Raw genomic sequence first — 17,156 nt, forward strand, 5'->3', positions numbered from 1 at the left:
CTGCTTCAAATATTTAAAAGTTCTACGTCTACGATATTTACAAGATTTGGAGTAGTTGATGTCCCTCAACCCATGGAAATTCATTGCTGTGAATGCTAAGCACAGAGCTGTGTACATCTACAGCCTTAGCATTTTTTAAGCTCTCGCTACAGCAGTATAGGAGACACACCGAAAAAATGATGCTTTTCTGCTTTTTCAGCTAAAGCAGCAGTCTGAACAAATGCAAATAAAATACAGACGATGGAAAATCGAATTCACTGGACATTGATGTAAAAGACACACGTTTGCTACTGGAAGCAGTTACCTCAATTCACACTTCTTCTTTTTTCTTTTGATTTGTGAATTCATGAGCCATGGGACTGTGAGCCAATGGGAAACAACTGGACGGGACTGTGGTGTCTTTTCCCTGTAACAAAATGGCGGAGCTCTAATTATTAAGTAGCGTTCACGCTGGATTTTTTTGCCTCTTATTGCTGCTTGTTTCAATCCTCAAGAAACAGCCATATATTTTAAGATTTTAATATATCTTGTTATCTCTGGACACTTGAAAATGCGTACAGATTTATCATATTCACTGTTTCCTTTATGCTGTCTGTCATGCTAGCTAATTCAATCATGATACAGAGCCATTCACTAGCTCATACTTGTCTATTTTTCTTAGTTCTCATGACAGGAACCCCTTGGAGTCATGTCAAAAGCATGATTTTCTTAGAGACACAGTCACTCAGAGACTATGTGCATACCAATTTTGAGACTTGATGCCACACAGTTGGTGTCCATGTGGGTTTCCTCCAGGTTCTCCGCTTTCCTCCCAACTTATAAAATGGTGCCAATAGGCACCATCAGCTATTCTAAATTGCCCCTATATGTGAATGATTGGGTGAATATCTAAGTACATGGTACACGTTTCCATGGATTGTATGTTTTCCTCCCTCACACCTGATGTTCCTGGGAATGGCTCCGTATTCACTGCGACTCTGATCACCTGACCAAGATAAAGCCAAGAATGAAGATGAAAAATCAATGTCTTCTGGGGTCTGTAAGATCATGTTGTTTCTGTGTCTTGATGCTAACACAAACACAACCTGGTATGAGCAAAAATAATGTGTGTGTGTGTGTGTGTGAAATTAATTGAGCAGCTTCATCTTAATCCCTGCTGACTGATTACTGGCCTTTTATAAGAACCACTAGCATTATTATAATTGTAAACTATGTGAATATGAATTGGTCATTTCAAACACACACACACACACGCACACACACACACACACACACGCACACACACACACACACGCACACACACACACACACACACACACACAGAGATGCTTATATGCACACATTCAGACTACACAGACTAACAGCCAAAGCAACACAAATAAATAAATAGTAGGATGAATCAATTAAAACTAGGGTGATGTGTTACAAAAGCTGTGTCCGACATTTTCCTCGTGCCTGTGCGTGTTTGCATGTTTGTGTTTGCTCGTTTGACAATGAATCCAAGTGACAGCTGATTGTGTCGCACAACATGTTCTGCTATTTCTTTCACCTCTACGAGACTATTGTGGCAGCTTTTAGCTTGCAAAATGAGTGACAAAGCATCACACTCACTACAAAAAGTTGAAAATTGAATAGAAACTCTAAAGTATTAGACTTGCTTGTGCAGGTTTTTGGACACAATATGACTCGGTTATTTATTAAAATGGAGAGAAAGATCTCACAGATCTAAGAAATTGTAGTGGAGTCAATTGTGAAGTCACGTCATTTTCATCTTTGGTGCACGGTCTGCTTTCGCTCCGCAATCATCAGGCACAAAAAAAGGCATAATTGTAATTTAGAAGTGATTTAGAGGAAAATATGCTTCACTTATGATTAGTATATCCAATTGACTTCATTCTGCAATTTGATGAAAGTGATTATGTTGAAATAGTGTATTATCGAATGCATGTGTGCATTGCAGCCTCCCGCCAGGATAAAGACGCTACCGAAGGTGAATGTATGAATAAATGAATGTATTATTGACTTTTTAGAGTCATGAGGCATGGGTTTTTGAGGCATGTGTGCAATCTCCATAAGGCATCAATTGGTACTTATAAGCTTCCATTACAAGTGAGACTTAAGTGGTTTTCACACTGGGCGTGTTTTCTGCAGTATCCGAGTGTGATTGTTCCCAGTGCTCCCCACAGCGTTCGTCTGGTTTCAGACTCGCTTGGTTTTTATCAAACCCCGGTACATTTGCGCTCATCTTCCATCATCATAAACGTCTATGGAGAACACAACCATATTTTTTTTTGTGTTGTTATTATTTTGCTGCTATTATTATGTGCAGTAAGGCATCTCATGTCCCACAGTGTTCCCCTGTCAGTCATGGTAGACGTGTGTTGTGGAAAATAACGATATCATCATCCGATAAAACACACACACGCAGGTTACTTTTCTTCCTGCACTCGAGTATGAGTTGCATTCACATTCACAGGAATCTTGGCAGAGTCCCATCGCAACCGAGCTCACATCACCTCCTACAGGAAGTCTCAGGTTCAGTACCATGCTACGCTTTCTGGTCTGATTGACAGCTTTCACATGACCAATTTTTCACATGAACCGTGCTTTATGTTGAAAGCCTCCTTAAACAACCAGAAAACCTCAAAACATCAGACGTCAAACACAGATTTACTGGTAAATAAAAATGTCCATTCACCCCAAGATTTTACTGTATATTACTGTAGACTCATGGAGCATCATAGAGTAAAAGTAATACTGCATAAAAGTGCAGCAGCATAAAAAATCCTGTGACTTCAGTAATAAAACGAAAACAATAACTTTCAGCTGTGTATGTGAGCAAATTGTTTTAAGAAAAAAAAAAGAGGCTAAAGCAACAACAGTTATCTGTGTGAATGAACAAAGCTCAAGCTTGCTCGCATTCCTCTCACAGCTGAAGTAATAACAGTAACACGTTTTATTTATTTCTGCAAACTAAATCTTGCATCATCACGAAAACAGTCATCTTTCCCCTTCTTTGTTTTGCCTCATACACAGAACTATTTAAAATAATAGCTTGTGACTATGGACCGAGGTCCAGGTGTTCCGTCCACCAAATCTGGGAATAGCATCCTCTTGCTCTTTTCCATGCATCCCTCACAGCCGGCTAGTGGAGCTTGTGTCTAAGCACTGTGTCTATCATATCCCTTTACACACTATATGCTGTTTATTTGCTGAATCTGCTACTCTATAAACCTCACAGTGTGCAGCATTACTGATCATTTTCTCCTGCAGTGTTGATTCCTGTCTCTGTGTTTTTCTCCTTCAATTTTGCCCCAGTCTCTGCCAACTAACTGGCTAGCAGTGCTTGAGGCATTGTGAGTGTAGTAGAACGGTGTTCCCTCGATATGCCATGATGAAGGACTACACCCAGATGTGTGCCTTGTTAAAGTGCTGAGTGCAGCCTCACTGATAACTCCCTGAAAATTACTTACAATATTGCATCACATGTTCCATGCACTGGCAATTTGTTGGCATAAACAAACGCGACCAGATCTCAGAACCTTCTCCGTTGGTCCACTTACAGCTTGCCTTTTTGAGAGCAACATTTTGATTTTCTGAGACTACACACTGTTGCGGAAGATGCGCTGTCGAGTCAGCACACACGTCCAGTCCTGTGGAGTCTGCACCCCAAGATGATAGCCTAGATCTAGCAAAGGTTTGACCACACAGTGTCTGTGAAGTCAGTACACCGCTAGTTGTGGCTTTCTCTGGAAGAACCAGACGGTCCACTGGGATGAGATACTCTGGTCTGGGACTGGACTCCCAACATATAGACCATTCCTCTTCCTTTCCTCTACTACTTATTAGTGCCACTATTTGCAGAATTCAGCAACTAGGCCACAGAGTCCTATGTGGCTACAAGATGGCCAATGAGACCTTAGTTCACATTACTTTTGCTTGTTGGAACATGCAGGCAAAACAGATTTGTTGGAACTTGCTCCTAAGTCCTAATGTCCATCTAAGGTTTGAAATCCATGAGTCAAAAACATCTAACATACAGGCATTGTATCTCTCCTGGCTGGATTTTTTTTCCCCCTAGGATTACAAAAATTCTCCAGGAACTGCTAAACACAGAAAAGTCCTCATCTGCCATAGATGTTTCTAAGAAGACCACAACAATGTGGATGGTATCTAGTGAGTAGTTCCTTGATGCACCCCGACTTGGGCTTGTACACCTAGTGTAGGATTTCTGCAGAAGGCCACATGATCTGAATGTGTGAATCATTTTACTGACCTTGCAGCCATCAGTCTACAACATACTTCCTGTTCTGCTGTGTTCTGTGCCCTGTGGTGTTACTTCAATTGGTTGGGAGCTGCCTGATCCTCTGAATAACTTTACAGTTGCTCTGAGAGTAAGATAAGGTGGGTACACTGCTGTGGTTACTCCAATCTCGACTTAGACTATAAACAGACTGGACATCCAGCTCCAACAAGGAGCAAATCTTGACTTATTCTGAGGTGTACCATTCCAGTCCAGGAAGTCTCTACCACTGCTTCCTAGGGATCATCATGCATATTTTCCAGATTCTACAAGGTTAGCATCACCCTCCCTGTGTTCAGTATAGTGGGTACCTCTCAGGGTTGAGTTGTATGATGGTGGTATTTTATTATTATTATTTTTGTTATACATCACTACAGGACTTCAGAGGAAGATCTCACAACAAACCCACATGCACACATGCAGAAGGAGAGGTTTCACTCTGCCCATGAGGGTCATCCAGCATTCATATATCAACAGTTTCATATGTGACTAGCATTTTCATACATTTATTTTGAGATCAGTTAAACTATAAACTGCAATAAATGAAAACAGTCAATTAAATTAACCATGGTGCTTTCAGCATGGCACAGTTTCCAAATGTGGTGTGATAAATGCAGTTCATAGTCATCACACGCACACACAAACACACACACACACACACACACTCCTCAAATATTCAAAGTGTGTGAGAACCCTAATAATGAATGTTGCTGACGGGGAAACTTAAAATAGGTTTATATGTAGTGTGCTGTCCATATTAATACGCAACGTGAGCTTGAGTTAATGCATGCACATTGTAAAATTTAGTAAATAACCCATTAAATTCACCATGAACACCAATGCAAGGGTATTAATACACATAGTGGTGAATAGACGTGTGACAATATCAACTATTTGCACCATGAATGCCTAATGAAAATGTTTTGTATATGCTTACAACATTGTAAAAGCATTTCTTTTAAAATAATATATGGACTGTAGCCAAAGCATTATATTCTCATGAAATGTGGGATGTGGTTGCTTAGTGGTTAAGGTGTTGGACTATTGATTGGATGGTTGTGAGTTCCAGGTCCACCAAGCTGCCACTGCTGGGCCCTTGAGTAATGCCCTTAACTCTCAGTTGTACAAAATGAGATAAATTGTAAGTCTGTGGAAAAGGAAATGTCTGGAATGTATATGGAATGATTATCCAGGGAACATTATTATGGAATGATCATTTCATATAAGAATCCATAGAAAGCCTTAACTTGAAGTAAGTAAAACTGGGACATCATGTGACCTCAGTATTATTATTATTATTATTATTATTATTATTATTATTATTATTATTATTATTATTATTATTATTATCCATCTGGCATTAAGCAGTAAAGAATTAATCACTGGAAAAGTCTCTATATCTATCTATCTATCTATCTATCTATCTATCTATCTATCTATCTATCTATCTATCTATCTATCTATCTATCTATCTATATGCACAGATCTTCCAATCTGTCAATCTTCCAGCTGTCATTCAGTATAGATACAACATATAGCTGGCCTTGGATAATCAAAATCCATGTTATATTAGGTCTCTGACAGAAGAGAACAGAGCTGAAGCCTCAGTATTGCGAGACAGGGAAAAGGATTTTAGGTATCGGTGTTCCATGAGTGTAATGAAATGCAAGGGCTACAGTATAGGTCTACTTTACACATCTGGTTTTAAAATATATAAATATTCTGTCCCCTTAGAAAGTCATTAGCGCAACCGAAAGATCATTCCAATGTCTAACATTAGCATTTAGATTAACATTAAATATTACTGACATTAGCCAGCTACATGTGCTTAATAAACTAAATGTTCCAGTGTGACTGGAGCTGAAGGTCAGCCAGCAGATGTGTGAGATGTGTTGCACAGAAATTGCATTTGAAACGATCAGTTTCAAAAATTTAAATATCTTGTATTTTACATAGTAGTAGTATTAATATCCTTCAAATTTCTTTCACTGATTAGTTTTATGATTTAATAGAAATGTAATGAGATTAAGAGAGAAAATCAATCAGTGTATTATTATATAGAATGTTATATCAGTGAGTCAATCAAAACGTCTCTCAACTAAGATGCCGTAAATTTTGATCATACTAAACATTTACATTTCCAGCACCATGAGCATAGACCTTGTTGAGCAGGAAATGTAAATTTTAGCATTTTAAAGATTCACTAGCTTGAATGTCAAAACTTTGATGCCCCGTATCTTAAAACAGCATTTGTCCAGATAAAATGTTATACTACTAAGGTCACAGTCTGTCCTTATGTCTGTTTTTATAAAGGAAAAAAAGCACAGATTCAGGCCTAAAAGCTGCCTTTACAGCTATAGTGACTGTCAATAATAATATGTTAATAAATATATCTATATATAGCATAAATAATGAGCTGCACTTGCCTACTGCTGAGTGGTAATTAAGTACAAATTAGCTTGCGATATGACTTTCATTTGACACACCAGAATCTTGCCTATTTAATATAATGCAATATATAATCTCTTTCACTCTAGGGTGGAGTAAACGTGTGGACTATGAGCCAGGTATGGGTAGTAAACCCCTATTTCCCAAGATGCACCTGGAGACGTGTGAGGGCACGGTGTCTTCAGTCAGAACCACTGTTGAGCTACAGACCGGTCATATCGGGAAAGGCTGCGATCGAGAGACCTACTCAGAGAAATCGCTGCAGAAACTATGCGGTGAGTTCAATTCATTTATATTTATGATGCTGAAAGGAAACTAGTCTGGATTCATCCATGTGACTTTTACCCCAGTGACAAACACCCTGTCCTGGACAATACTGTAGAGAGCAGTAAGAGATGATGATTGGCACAGAAATTCAAGACGTGTTCATAACGGAAAGACTTTTTCTTCAGGGCAGTCACAGTGAGTCAAAATGTATCAGACATGTCAGGATTTGTTTGTCCAGAACGTTTCATCATTTCATATCTGAATGGAAGACTGGAACAGCTGATAAAAATTGAGAGGGCAGAAACCGTAAATACAGGAAGTCTTGAGAAAAAAAAAAAATCAATTGAGAAATATGGCATTTATGGCTGCAGTCAAGTTCCCCAGTGGAAGACAAACCAATGAGTTGTAGAAGGAACATGATGAAAAAGGAATACAAAGCCGAGGTGTAAAAACTGATAAGACCTCCAGGTTCGCTTTTATATCATCATCTGTTTGCTTTGATATCATCATAATCTGTCAGCGATTGGTGTGCGACTTGTAGTTGCTTACTGTGTTAAAAAATATTTGCAAATATTGAAAATAATTACAAAATGTTCAGTCCTATACTATTTTCAAAAAGAAAAAAACATTGTAAAGTTTTACACTAGCGTAACACTGGTGTATATTCAGCTAAATTGTCCCGCTAAAGTCAAACTCCACAACCCAGCTGCTGATTGTTGGCTACTGATGCGATTTGACAAAAGCATTTTGAACCGTTAAATGCTTTCCAAGATAGAGGTCACTCACTCACTGGCTTGGAAAATGAAACAGAAAATAGCTGATGTGTTTTTGACGAGCGGCAAAAGTTCAAATCAGGACATTTATTGAGTTTATTCTAAACAAGAACAAAAATCTCATATATACGGGAGTCATCCTTGTGAGTGAGGTCTGCAACCAGAAACATGGGAAAGTATAAGGTAGTGTGTTTTTACTCTTATTCTTAAAATCCAGTGAATGAGCCAAGACTAATGATGCCTTCATGTGCTATCTCAGCTATCCTACTTCCCATTTCTGAAGTGGTAATTACGAGTATGTTGTGTTCACATGCTTTGTTGTGGGTAGGAACATGAAAGCATGATGCCATAATGCCTTACTCACTTAGATAGCTTGCTGGGGATAATGGAATTGGAATGGTCCAATACAAGCTGTATTTTCAAGCTGTAAAAATGTTTCATTTTCATAATGCATTAACATCGGATGCAAATGCATTATGATAAATGTTTAGGACTCACTCCATCTTTGAACTCAAGTATAAACATTACCTCAGTCGTAATTACAACTCGAGGGGTGCAGTATCCTAGTGGGAAACTCATATTGTCAGGAACCGCAGGACAGTTCCATGTTAATAAAGCAGTGCTTGTCTGAATCCCGCAAATTGGTCTGTCTCCATGGAGTGCCGGCGTGCAGCTACCATGGAGGTCCGGGTTTGAGCCCCGCTCAGGGCGGGGGGGCGGATGTTACACATATTTACAATAATTCCAACAGAGCGTGAAGGCAACATAAGCCATGGATTTTGGTGTTCATTCCCAGCCAGAGTATACAGGATACATATTACGATAACTTTTCATCCTTGTTCTTTTCTTTTTCAAATTAAAGTAAAGGAAAAATCAAATCTATCTAACTGGTCTGTACAGTGAATGTGGAGATGAAATGAAACAGCCCCATTTGTACAACTTGGGACATCTATCAGTGTTTAATGCTGACACAGAGTTCACTTTGATCTTCGAAGATAAAATTTTGCAGAGTATCACAGATAAAACTGTGGATTCCTGTCCAACTTTACCCTGAGTGTAACTTCTTAGTCTGACATTGAACTCCTAATGCATTAATAAAGTTATGATTGACTATATATATACATATATATTTCTCATTTTATATCTGTATGAAATTAGATAAATGTAAGTCGTTCTGGATAAAGATGTCTGCTAAGTTTTGACCAATGGGACAAGATTATTTTTAATCATGACTTTACCTCTTCCCAACCCTGATATTTCTCCAGTCTAGTAGCTAAATGCTACAGAATGCAATGTAAAACAAATTATACCACAGCTCTGTTGAATTCTCGACTCTGACTGCTCATGGATTTTTTAATAAAGCAGTATAAGAGGTCGATGTAAGAAAAGGGGGCAAATCACTTTTAAATTGGCCACTTTGGTCTATATTTAACTGCTCTGACTAAATCTTTACGGAAATGGTATCATTTATTCATTAGATATGGTGGAAGCTCCTACACAGAACAGCATGTTTACCCAGACACACAGCCGGATTTACTCTGCTTAATGTCATCACTAAGGCTGCTTGGAAGTTGGAAATGAGTTGTAGAGGATTATTTATGTATTTATATATTTATTTTTGCAATAATTAATCATGCCGCTGTGTGATCTTTGTTGTTTTTTTTTGTTTGTTTTTTTCTTAAAGCACTATCAGAATAATTTTAGGTAATGGGCCACATTACACTTATGTTGAAAACATAGTTTAGTATACTGATATTGCATCAACAACTTCTTTTAAATGTGTTCATTTAATCATTTTACATCCAAACAGTGTATTCTGGATGCACCAGGCCTTTTCCATGACCCAATGTAGACTCAGATTCGCTTACAGAAGTGGATCTTGTGTCTTGCTAATCCTCATCTGCGTGTTGTGCTTTCTGAGTTGCTTTTCAGATCAGCACAGTTACACAGTAAAGAGCAGTTCAGTTACCATAGGCTACCTCTTAGCCCAAAGCAGTCTGGTCATTAATTTTACATTTGTGGCAGACACCCTTATCTAGAGCAACTTTCATTTTATTTTTTTAATTTAACTGAGCAATTGAAGGTTAAGGGCTTTGCTCAGGGGCAGATTTCTGGACCTGTGATTCAAAGTCACAATCTTCCAAACAGCAATCCAACACCTTAACCACTAAGCTACCACATCCCCCAGCAACTGCTGACCTCCAACATCAATTTCCATTACCATTTTTTTCCTCACGCCATTCTGTATAAACTCCAGACTGTTGTGTGTGAAAATCCCAAGAGATCATTGGGCACGAGGTAAGAAATTGTTCGCCCATATTTCTGGGTGCAATCAAGCTGCATACAAGTCCAAAAAATGTGTTAGTCATAAAATTGGCTTACAAGCCTAAATGCACAGTGTGTCTTGCATGCAGTGATATGCAAACTACTCCTCTCACCCTCATACATATGCATGTGAGGGAGGATCATGTGAGGGAGAAATGGGAAGTGCTTAGGAACTGGATGTAAAAGTAAACTTCGGGTGTTTATTGGTCCCTGGTTTTGCTGATGACTTGGTCTGCCTCTGAAAAACAGATTTAAATTAACTTAATGTGTGTTGCTTAGCACACATTTACATTTACATCATTAAACATAGCTAGTTTAGCCAAGTGTGCAGTTTTTCAGTGTAATTGTATTAGGTTTGAACTGGGTAGATGTTTATGTGTCGTAATGCAACCCCAGACTTTGATGAATGGATTCTTCAAGCAAAACCGCCCGTTTTAATGCCTCTTGTACTCGTCATTCAACTTCAATCACTTAAATCTGGCAACCCAGGCTATATTACATAATTTACAAGCTCAAATCAAGCATTCTTTGCATCTAGAGTAGCTAAGATATCTGACTCATTAACCAGGACTTTTTCAGTATTGGCAATTTTAATAAATGTCATAGAAGTCGCAAATCCCGAACGAAGAAAAAATGAATGCAGTTTAAGTAAGGAGAGTTAGTAAATGAAATGTTAATGTCAAGCGCAGTGAGCGTTAAAGTGTAAAACAGCAAATTAAAAAGATTCAATTAAATCATAAATGGCTTTTGTGATTTAAACTGGATAAATTATCTTAGATGCATTGCTGTGCACGTTTCTAAAGAAAATGCCTGGTAGGGTTTTTCCAGACTTCTCAAAGAACTTCAAACAGCATCGATGATGTTTTCATCCCAAACCTGGTATTATGCTACATCGGATAATAAAATACAAGCATTTCCCTGTAACAGTGATTTTTTTTTTTTTTTTTTGCTTTTCAGCTGACATACTGCTGCAGTAGACATTTTGCAAATACATCTTTAATATGTACATAAATATCTTACTTTCAACACACACACTCTCCCTGCTGCTAAACTTGCAGACGATGAGCCACTTTGCATGCCAATATGACTTCAAATGTCACAGCCATATCACTAGAATTACCTGGTATATAAAATGTGACAGCTTTTGTGTCGCTTGTACCAACAATTTGACAGCCAATATTTCTAAACTTGGCAAAGTCAGCACTAGCAGGTGCTAATGACTGTGGTTAATTAGGACCTCGGTTCCCTGTCGTCTTCCTTGTGTTCCTCAGCCGCCATGCCAGAACGAGCCTTCAACTCTCCTTTCTAAAAGTTTGCACATGATTCTGGTGCAAGGAAGCACATTTAGCTTCACAGCTGTTGGCAGGAAGCTCAGTCTGAGTCCATGGAGAGCTTATGGCTGTCAGTGTGATATCTCACCTAGTATCACACATTAAAAAGACATGTGTGTTTGTGCCTTGCAGTGGAAAGTGTCATCATGCAGGATGAAAAGAATTGCACAAGCCAAGGATGGCGGCAAAAAAATCGCCACCAAATTGGAGCAAAAGAATGAAGAGAGAGAGAGAGAGAGAGAGAGATGGATTAGTTTATTTTTTGAGTACCCAACAGAAGTTCGCTCGTATTTTTAGATGCACCTGCATTATAACTCACTTCTTTAAAGCATTCTGCATGAAAGTACCTGACTAAGCTCAATTACCTTTCAGGTCATTATTATCAAATTCATTTTTTTTACTTATGTTTTTTAATAATAGCAATAAAACACTTAAGGCTTTACCTTTTATCAAAGCCAAATATCTAAAAACATGGTGCCGTCGAATTGACTGTTATCCTGTAACAGCATATCCTTTAGTGTGTTGCTAATGGAAATGTTTCCAAAACTTTTTATCCATGTACAGTTGCAATGAGTGTCATGGAACGTCATGGTAATTACTGTTATTACCTATATTATAGCAGCTATAAAAAGTAAGTCTTCGGACTTGTCTCACTTTCTTCTTTCTCTTGAAGTTAACGAGTCAAAAATGACGCATCATGTTATGGAGACTTTAGGAAGCACAAGCTTGTCTGTCCTGAAACCATTCTGACTGATACCAGAGACTCCTTCCATACATGTTTGAACCATAAATGCTTCCTAACAGAAGTTATTTCACATCAAGTATATTCAATTCAGCTTTATAGCGCTTTTGACAACGGACATTATCACGAAGGAGCTTTAAAGAAAAATATACATCCAGGATATAAATTTTAAATGTAAATGTGTCAATTTATTAAATTATTTATTATAGTAGCAAGGAAAAATTCGACATTAGGAAGAGACCAGTCTCAAAAGGAACCCATCTTCAACTAGATGACACCAGATAGTGTGATTATAAATAATTTCTTTTTCATAACTAGATGGTCAAAAGAGTGCAATTATATAACCAGGAAATTCATTCTAGTTTTAACTTGTACTGGTTAACAGGGATTTGGTAGCTTAGTGGTTAAGTTGTTGGACTACTGGTCAGAAGGTTGTTGGTTACAATCCCAGGTCCACCAAGCTGGGCCTCTGAGCAACTTTCAATTGCTCTGTTGTATAAAAACGGGATGAATTTGCTCTGGATGAGGGCATCTACCAAATGCCAGAAATGTAAATGAAGTAGTTAAAGTTGTCAGCTGTTCACTTTGGTGTAAAACTGTTCATATCAACTGCAGTCCAAATCTTCCATGTGGTCTCCTCCACAGTATTTGCTTCTTCCTTGTTAAATAAAAGCATGTTAAAATAATAAACATGTTATTATTAGTCTTAGATTATATGAGCCATACAAGTCACTGTGAATGATTTAGAAAAGAAAATCTCATATTAAAGTACATTAATATAAAACTGTTATTTGAATGAAAACTTTTGTCAGAGCCACTGGGATGGAAAATTCAGCAGTATCTCCAGACTGATCTGTTTCTGATTTGAATGCTGGTTTCCATTCAGTTCTCTTTAAATAAAATGTGGCAGATGTTAAAGCAACATCCAAAACTGCCCTGTCTTTTAGGAAAATGAAAGTAAACGTTGTTAGCTGTAACCAGCAGCTGTGATTGTACATAGATATGTGTGTTTGCTTCCAGGTTTGGCACCTGAGACTGTTTTCGAAAAGACATTCTTCCTGCCACAGATTTTAATGAGGATGCTGTATGGCTGAACAACACAAACAACAAGGCTGTAGGTTAAAATATATATATATATATATATATATATCATAGTAACTCTTCGTGAAACGTACTTGACATTGTCTCAAGGCTTCGATCTTACAGCATCAGGATGTGCAAAGGAACACACATATGACAGCATATCCTCAGTGAGTGTTTGTCCTTGTGGCAGGATTTGATGACTGTATGTGTGTTTGCTTTCAGACGCTGTGTCTGTGTCATGACGCATTTGGGTAAACATGCTAGCGTGAAGACTTACACTCAAGGCTCAGAAGTCGATTTAATCCCTGGGGGGTGCGTTTATTTACAGACGTGGGTTAAGAGAAATGCCACACATGGTAGTGCAGCACTGTGTGGTTGAAATGAAGGCTGGGAAATTTGTTCTGGGGTATGTGTATACGCTGGAGTATTTGGCTATATCGGGCTGTAGGCCGGATTTCTGCTGGTGCATCTGCAGGGGAAAGTGAAAAGAGACAGCAGCAGCTCATAAGCTCGGCTTTGTCGATGGCTCTGCTCTCTGCAGCTTTTCATTTCGCCCCAAACGAGCTGCCAGATGGGGCGAGTGAGAGTGATGATTGCCCTCCAGCCTTGCGTGTTTGTGCCTCGGGTGCACGTGGCAGTGTTGTTATTAGGTGTCCATGCTGTAGATTCTGTGGATGTGGTGCTGCTGGTGTGGCAGTGTTCTCCTCTGAGGCCTGGCATCATGAAACACACTTTTAGTGAATGCAGCCTTCCTTAAATGAAGTGTAACCTTTATAAGCAACGTATAAGTAATTTCTAAAATAGTACTGGATCATTTATGCAAGGCTTATATTAATATTCATATTTTTAAGTAGTTGGCCTTTATATTACAGTAATCTTTTATATTAATTACGTTCAGCGAGTATAGAAACGCTATCCAAGTTAAATAATCCACAACAGGTTGGTGTGATGCAACCTGACAGGGCTTAGAGTTACTGATACCTAGCCAAGGTTCCGTTTTTACACCTACTTGTATTTATTAAAGGATGATGCACAATATATTTAACCTTTTCTAATGTTGTGAAATAACATTATGTTATGTAATCACTTACATTAAGGCAGCTAGAACCAGTCTCTTCCTATCCAGTCTCTTAAGTTTCATATCTCTTAAGGTTAATAAGGCACAAAATAGGCCTTATAAAACAAGTTTGTCATGTTGCTTCTGACTCAATGACCTTCCTGTAGCGGAAAACTTACTGACTCTTACTGACACTGGAGACTCCTTCCATAAATGTTAAATAAATAAAATTTTCAAAAAACGCTTCACCATATCAGCAATTAAACATTTCAGTTTATCTTTGTTATATCTGTTTATTAGTAGGCTTATATGGAGTGTCTGCCTTACAAGTAACTGTGAATGAGCTGTTACTATAGAAACACTACCTTATTAGAACGAGCACATTATTAAAAACCTGTCAGATGAATATATGTTTAAATCATCAACCTAAAAATGGCAATCAGTTGGGCAGTTAGAACACTATTAATTAGACACTTTCTTCACTTATCCAAAGCCCATGTGTCAGCTGAAGGGTCAGAAATGTAATCAGTATGTATGAGATGTCTCAGAGTTTTATGAATGTGCTGTGAGTAAACGCAAATCAGAATCTACTCAAAGACACTAACAGTCCACTGATAGTGATAACTAAGGCTTCTTCTCTCATCCCTACATTGTTTCATATAAAGAAAAAACTAATACCAAACACTCTTCAATGTTATAACCTTAAAACGTAATATAAGAACATAATATAAATCCCCCAGCAATATTTACTCAAAGCTTATGAATACCTTAGGTGCAATGTAGATACATTTCAAATAAACTTTTACCGATTCCTCTATCATCACAGTGCAGCAGTAACTATTTTAGCATCTTTTTTTTGGAAAGTTTCACTAGGCCAGGGTTAGGGTGAGGCAAGAAACTAACAAACAAACAAACAAACTAACTAACTAACTAACTAACTAAATGTAATTAATTAATAAATAAATAAATAAATAAATAAATAAATAAATAAATAAATAAATAAATAAATATGGATAGACAGACTGACTGACTTACTGACTGACTGGCTCAGTAACTAATTTGATTGATTGATTGATTGATTGATTGATTGATTGATTGATTGATTGATTGATTGATTTGTTCCTAGTTTTGCATCACAAAACTTGACAGATTAGTTCACCATAACTGGTTGGATGGATGGATGGATGGATGGATGGATGGATGGATAGATAGATAGATAGATAGATAGATAGATAGATAGATAGATAGATAGATAGATAGATAGATAGATAGATAGATAGATAGATAGATAGATAGATTCCTAAATGAGTTGCATCACAAAACATGACAGATTAGTTCACCATAACTAGTTGGATGGATGGATGGATGGATGGATGGATGGATATTATTGCATTTCCTTAAAATGCCTGTATATTTTTGTGTGTACATGTTAATTAACATGTTAATTATTGACTTATTTATTTCTGTTTTTATTTACCTCCAAAATGAATTTTAATTCTTTTTTCTATAATAGTGTAACAGTCAACATGGTGTTAACTCAAAGATAGTGGCATCATCACTCTAGCCAGCATTATGTAATGATTACATCTTAGTTCGTTATGTGTATTTGATGTAAGAACTAATCCTGCATTTGCCACAACCCTAATAATTCATTCTGATTTTGGATGCTTTAGCTGGTTTTTGTTAAGTTTCGCTGATTTGAAATTTTGCCCACAAATTTGTACAGATAATATAAACAATTACACTCCATGTGTTTTTAGCACCAGAGTTTATAATAGTAAATTAAGCATTATAGTATATTTAGATCTACTCTACGTATGCTAACGATTCTTATGTGTTGTCCTGTTACCATGGTGACATTGTAGGAGCTTCTTCTGGCAGCACTGACCTTCTCCCCGCCCCGAGTGCAGCGTTTAATTGGACAATGTCACTGCTGACGGATGGCGGGCGCGACAGTGAGCTCATATTCCGTTTTGATGGACGACAAGCAGCAAAGATTCCTGACTGGGTGGCACCACAGAACTTGACGGATCAGTTCACCATAGCAACATGGATGAAGCACGGGCCGAGCCCTGGACTGAGAGGGGAGAAAGAGACACTGCTCTGTAACTCGGATAAAACAGGTCAGAGGCTTTTTATTCTCCTATAACGTTTCACAATAAAATGAAAAATTAAAAAAAAGAAAATGTTTTTATTGTAAAAAATACATGAAACTAGAATAATATCAAATTCTTTCATCTTCAGTAACTGATTTATCCTGGTCAGGGTCACAGTGGATCCACAGACTAGCGTTAGAACACTGGGCATGACGCAAGAACATACCTGAATGAGATACCACATTTATTCACACAATATCACTCACACTAACAGATATATTATTACAAGGGAAGTTTATCATAGCCAGTTCTCCTACTGAGATGTATTTGGGAGGATGTAGGACATGCAACTCCAAGTAAAATGTTGTAAAGTTAAATAAGTACATTTAGATAAGGGCAATTAGTTCAATAAAACCTATTAATTATCCCTAATATCTGTTATCCCTTACAAAACATGTACTGTTATGTCCATACCTTCTCCTTCACCATGGCTATCTTCAGTTTCTCACGTCATGAAAAAGGACCCCTGTAGGCATATTTAAGCTTATTCAAACAAGTGTTTCATTATCAGTACTACTTCACTATTTTTTCACATTTTTTTTATCTTATTTTATTCTCCTCAACCAAATTGCTGTTTCCTGGCCCTGAATAAAATTTCAGTTAAATGGCAGCAGCCTTGGAATAAATGTAATACTATTTCAGGTCTCCGAAAAAATGCATGTCTATCACTG

The 17,156-nt window shown here is 37.7% G+C and overlaps 1 protein-coding gene across 1 annotated transcript in view; it reads left to right on the forward strand.

The window, feature by feature from the left end:
• The window catches only part of clstn2b (calsyntenin 2b), a 216,439-nt gene that overhangs the window by 137,117 nt on the left and 62,166 nt on the right, over positions 1 to 17,156 (forward strand). Inside the window, exons 6-7 of the mRNA XM_058414591.1 lie at positions 6,841 to 7,026; positions 16,195 to 16,452. Coding sequence (XP_058270574.1) covers positions 6,841 to 7,026; positions 16,195 to 16,452 — 444 coding nt within the window. The remainder of the gene's footprint in view (positions 1 to 6,840; positions 7,027 to 16,194; positions 16,453 to 17,156) is intronic.

This window comes from Hemibagrus wyckioides, linkage group LG17, assembly GCF_019097595.1.
Source record: "Hemibagrus wyckioides isolate EC202008001 linkage group LG17, SWU_Hwy_1.0, whole genome shotgun sequence".
NCBI lineage: Eukaryota > Metazoa > Chordata > Actinopteri > Siluriformes > Bagridae > Hemibagrus > Hemibagrus wyckioides.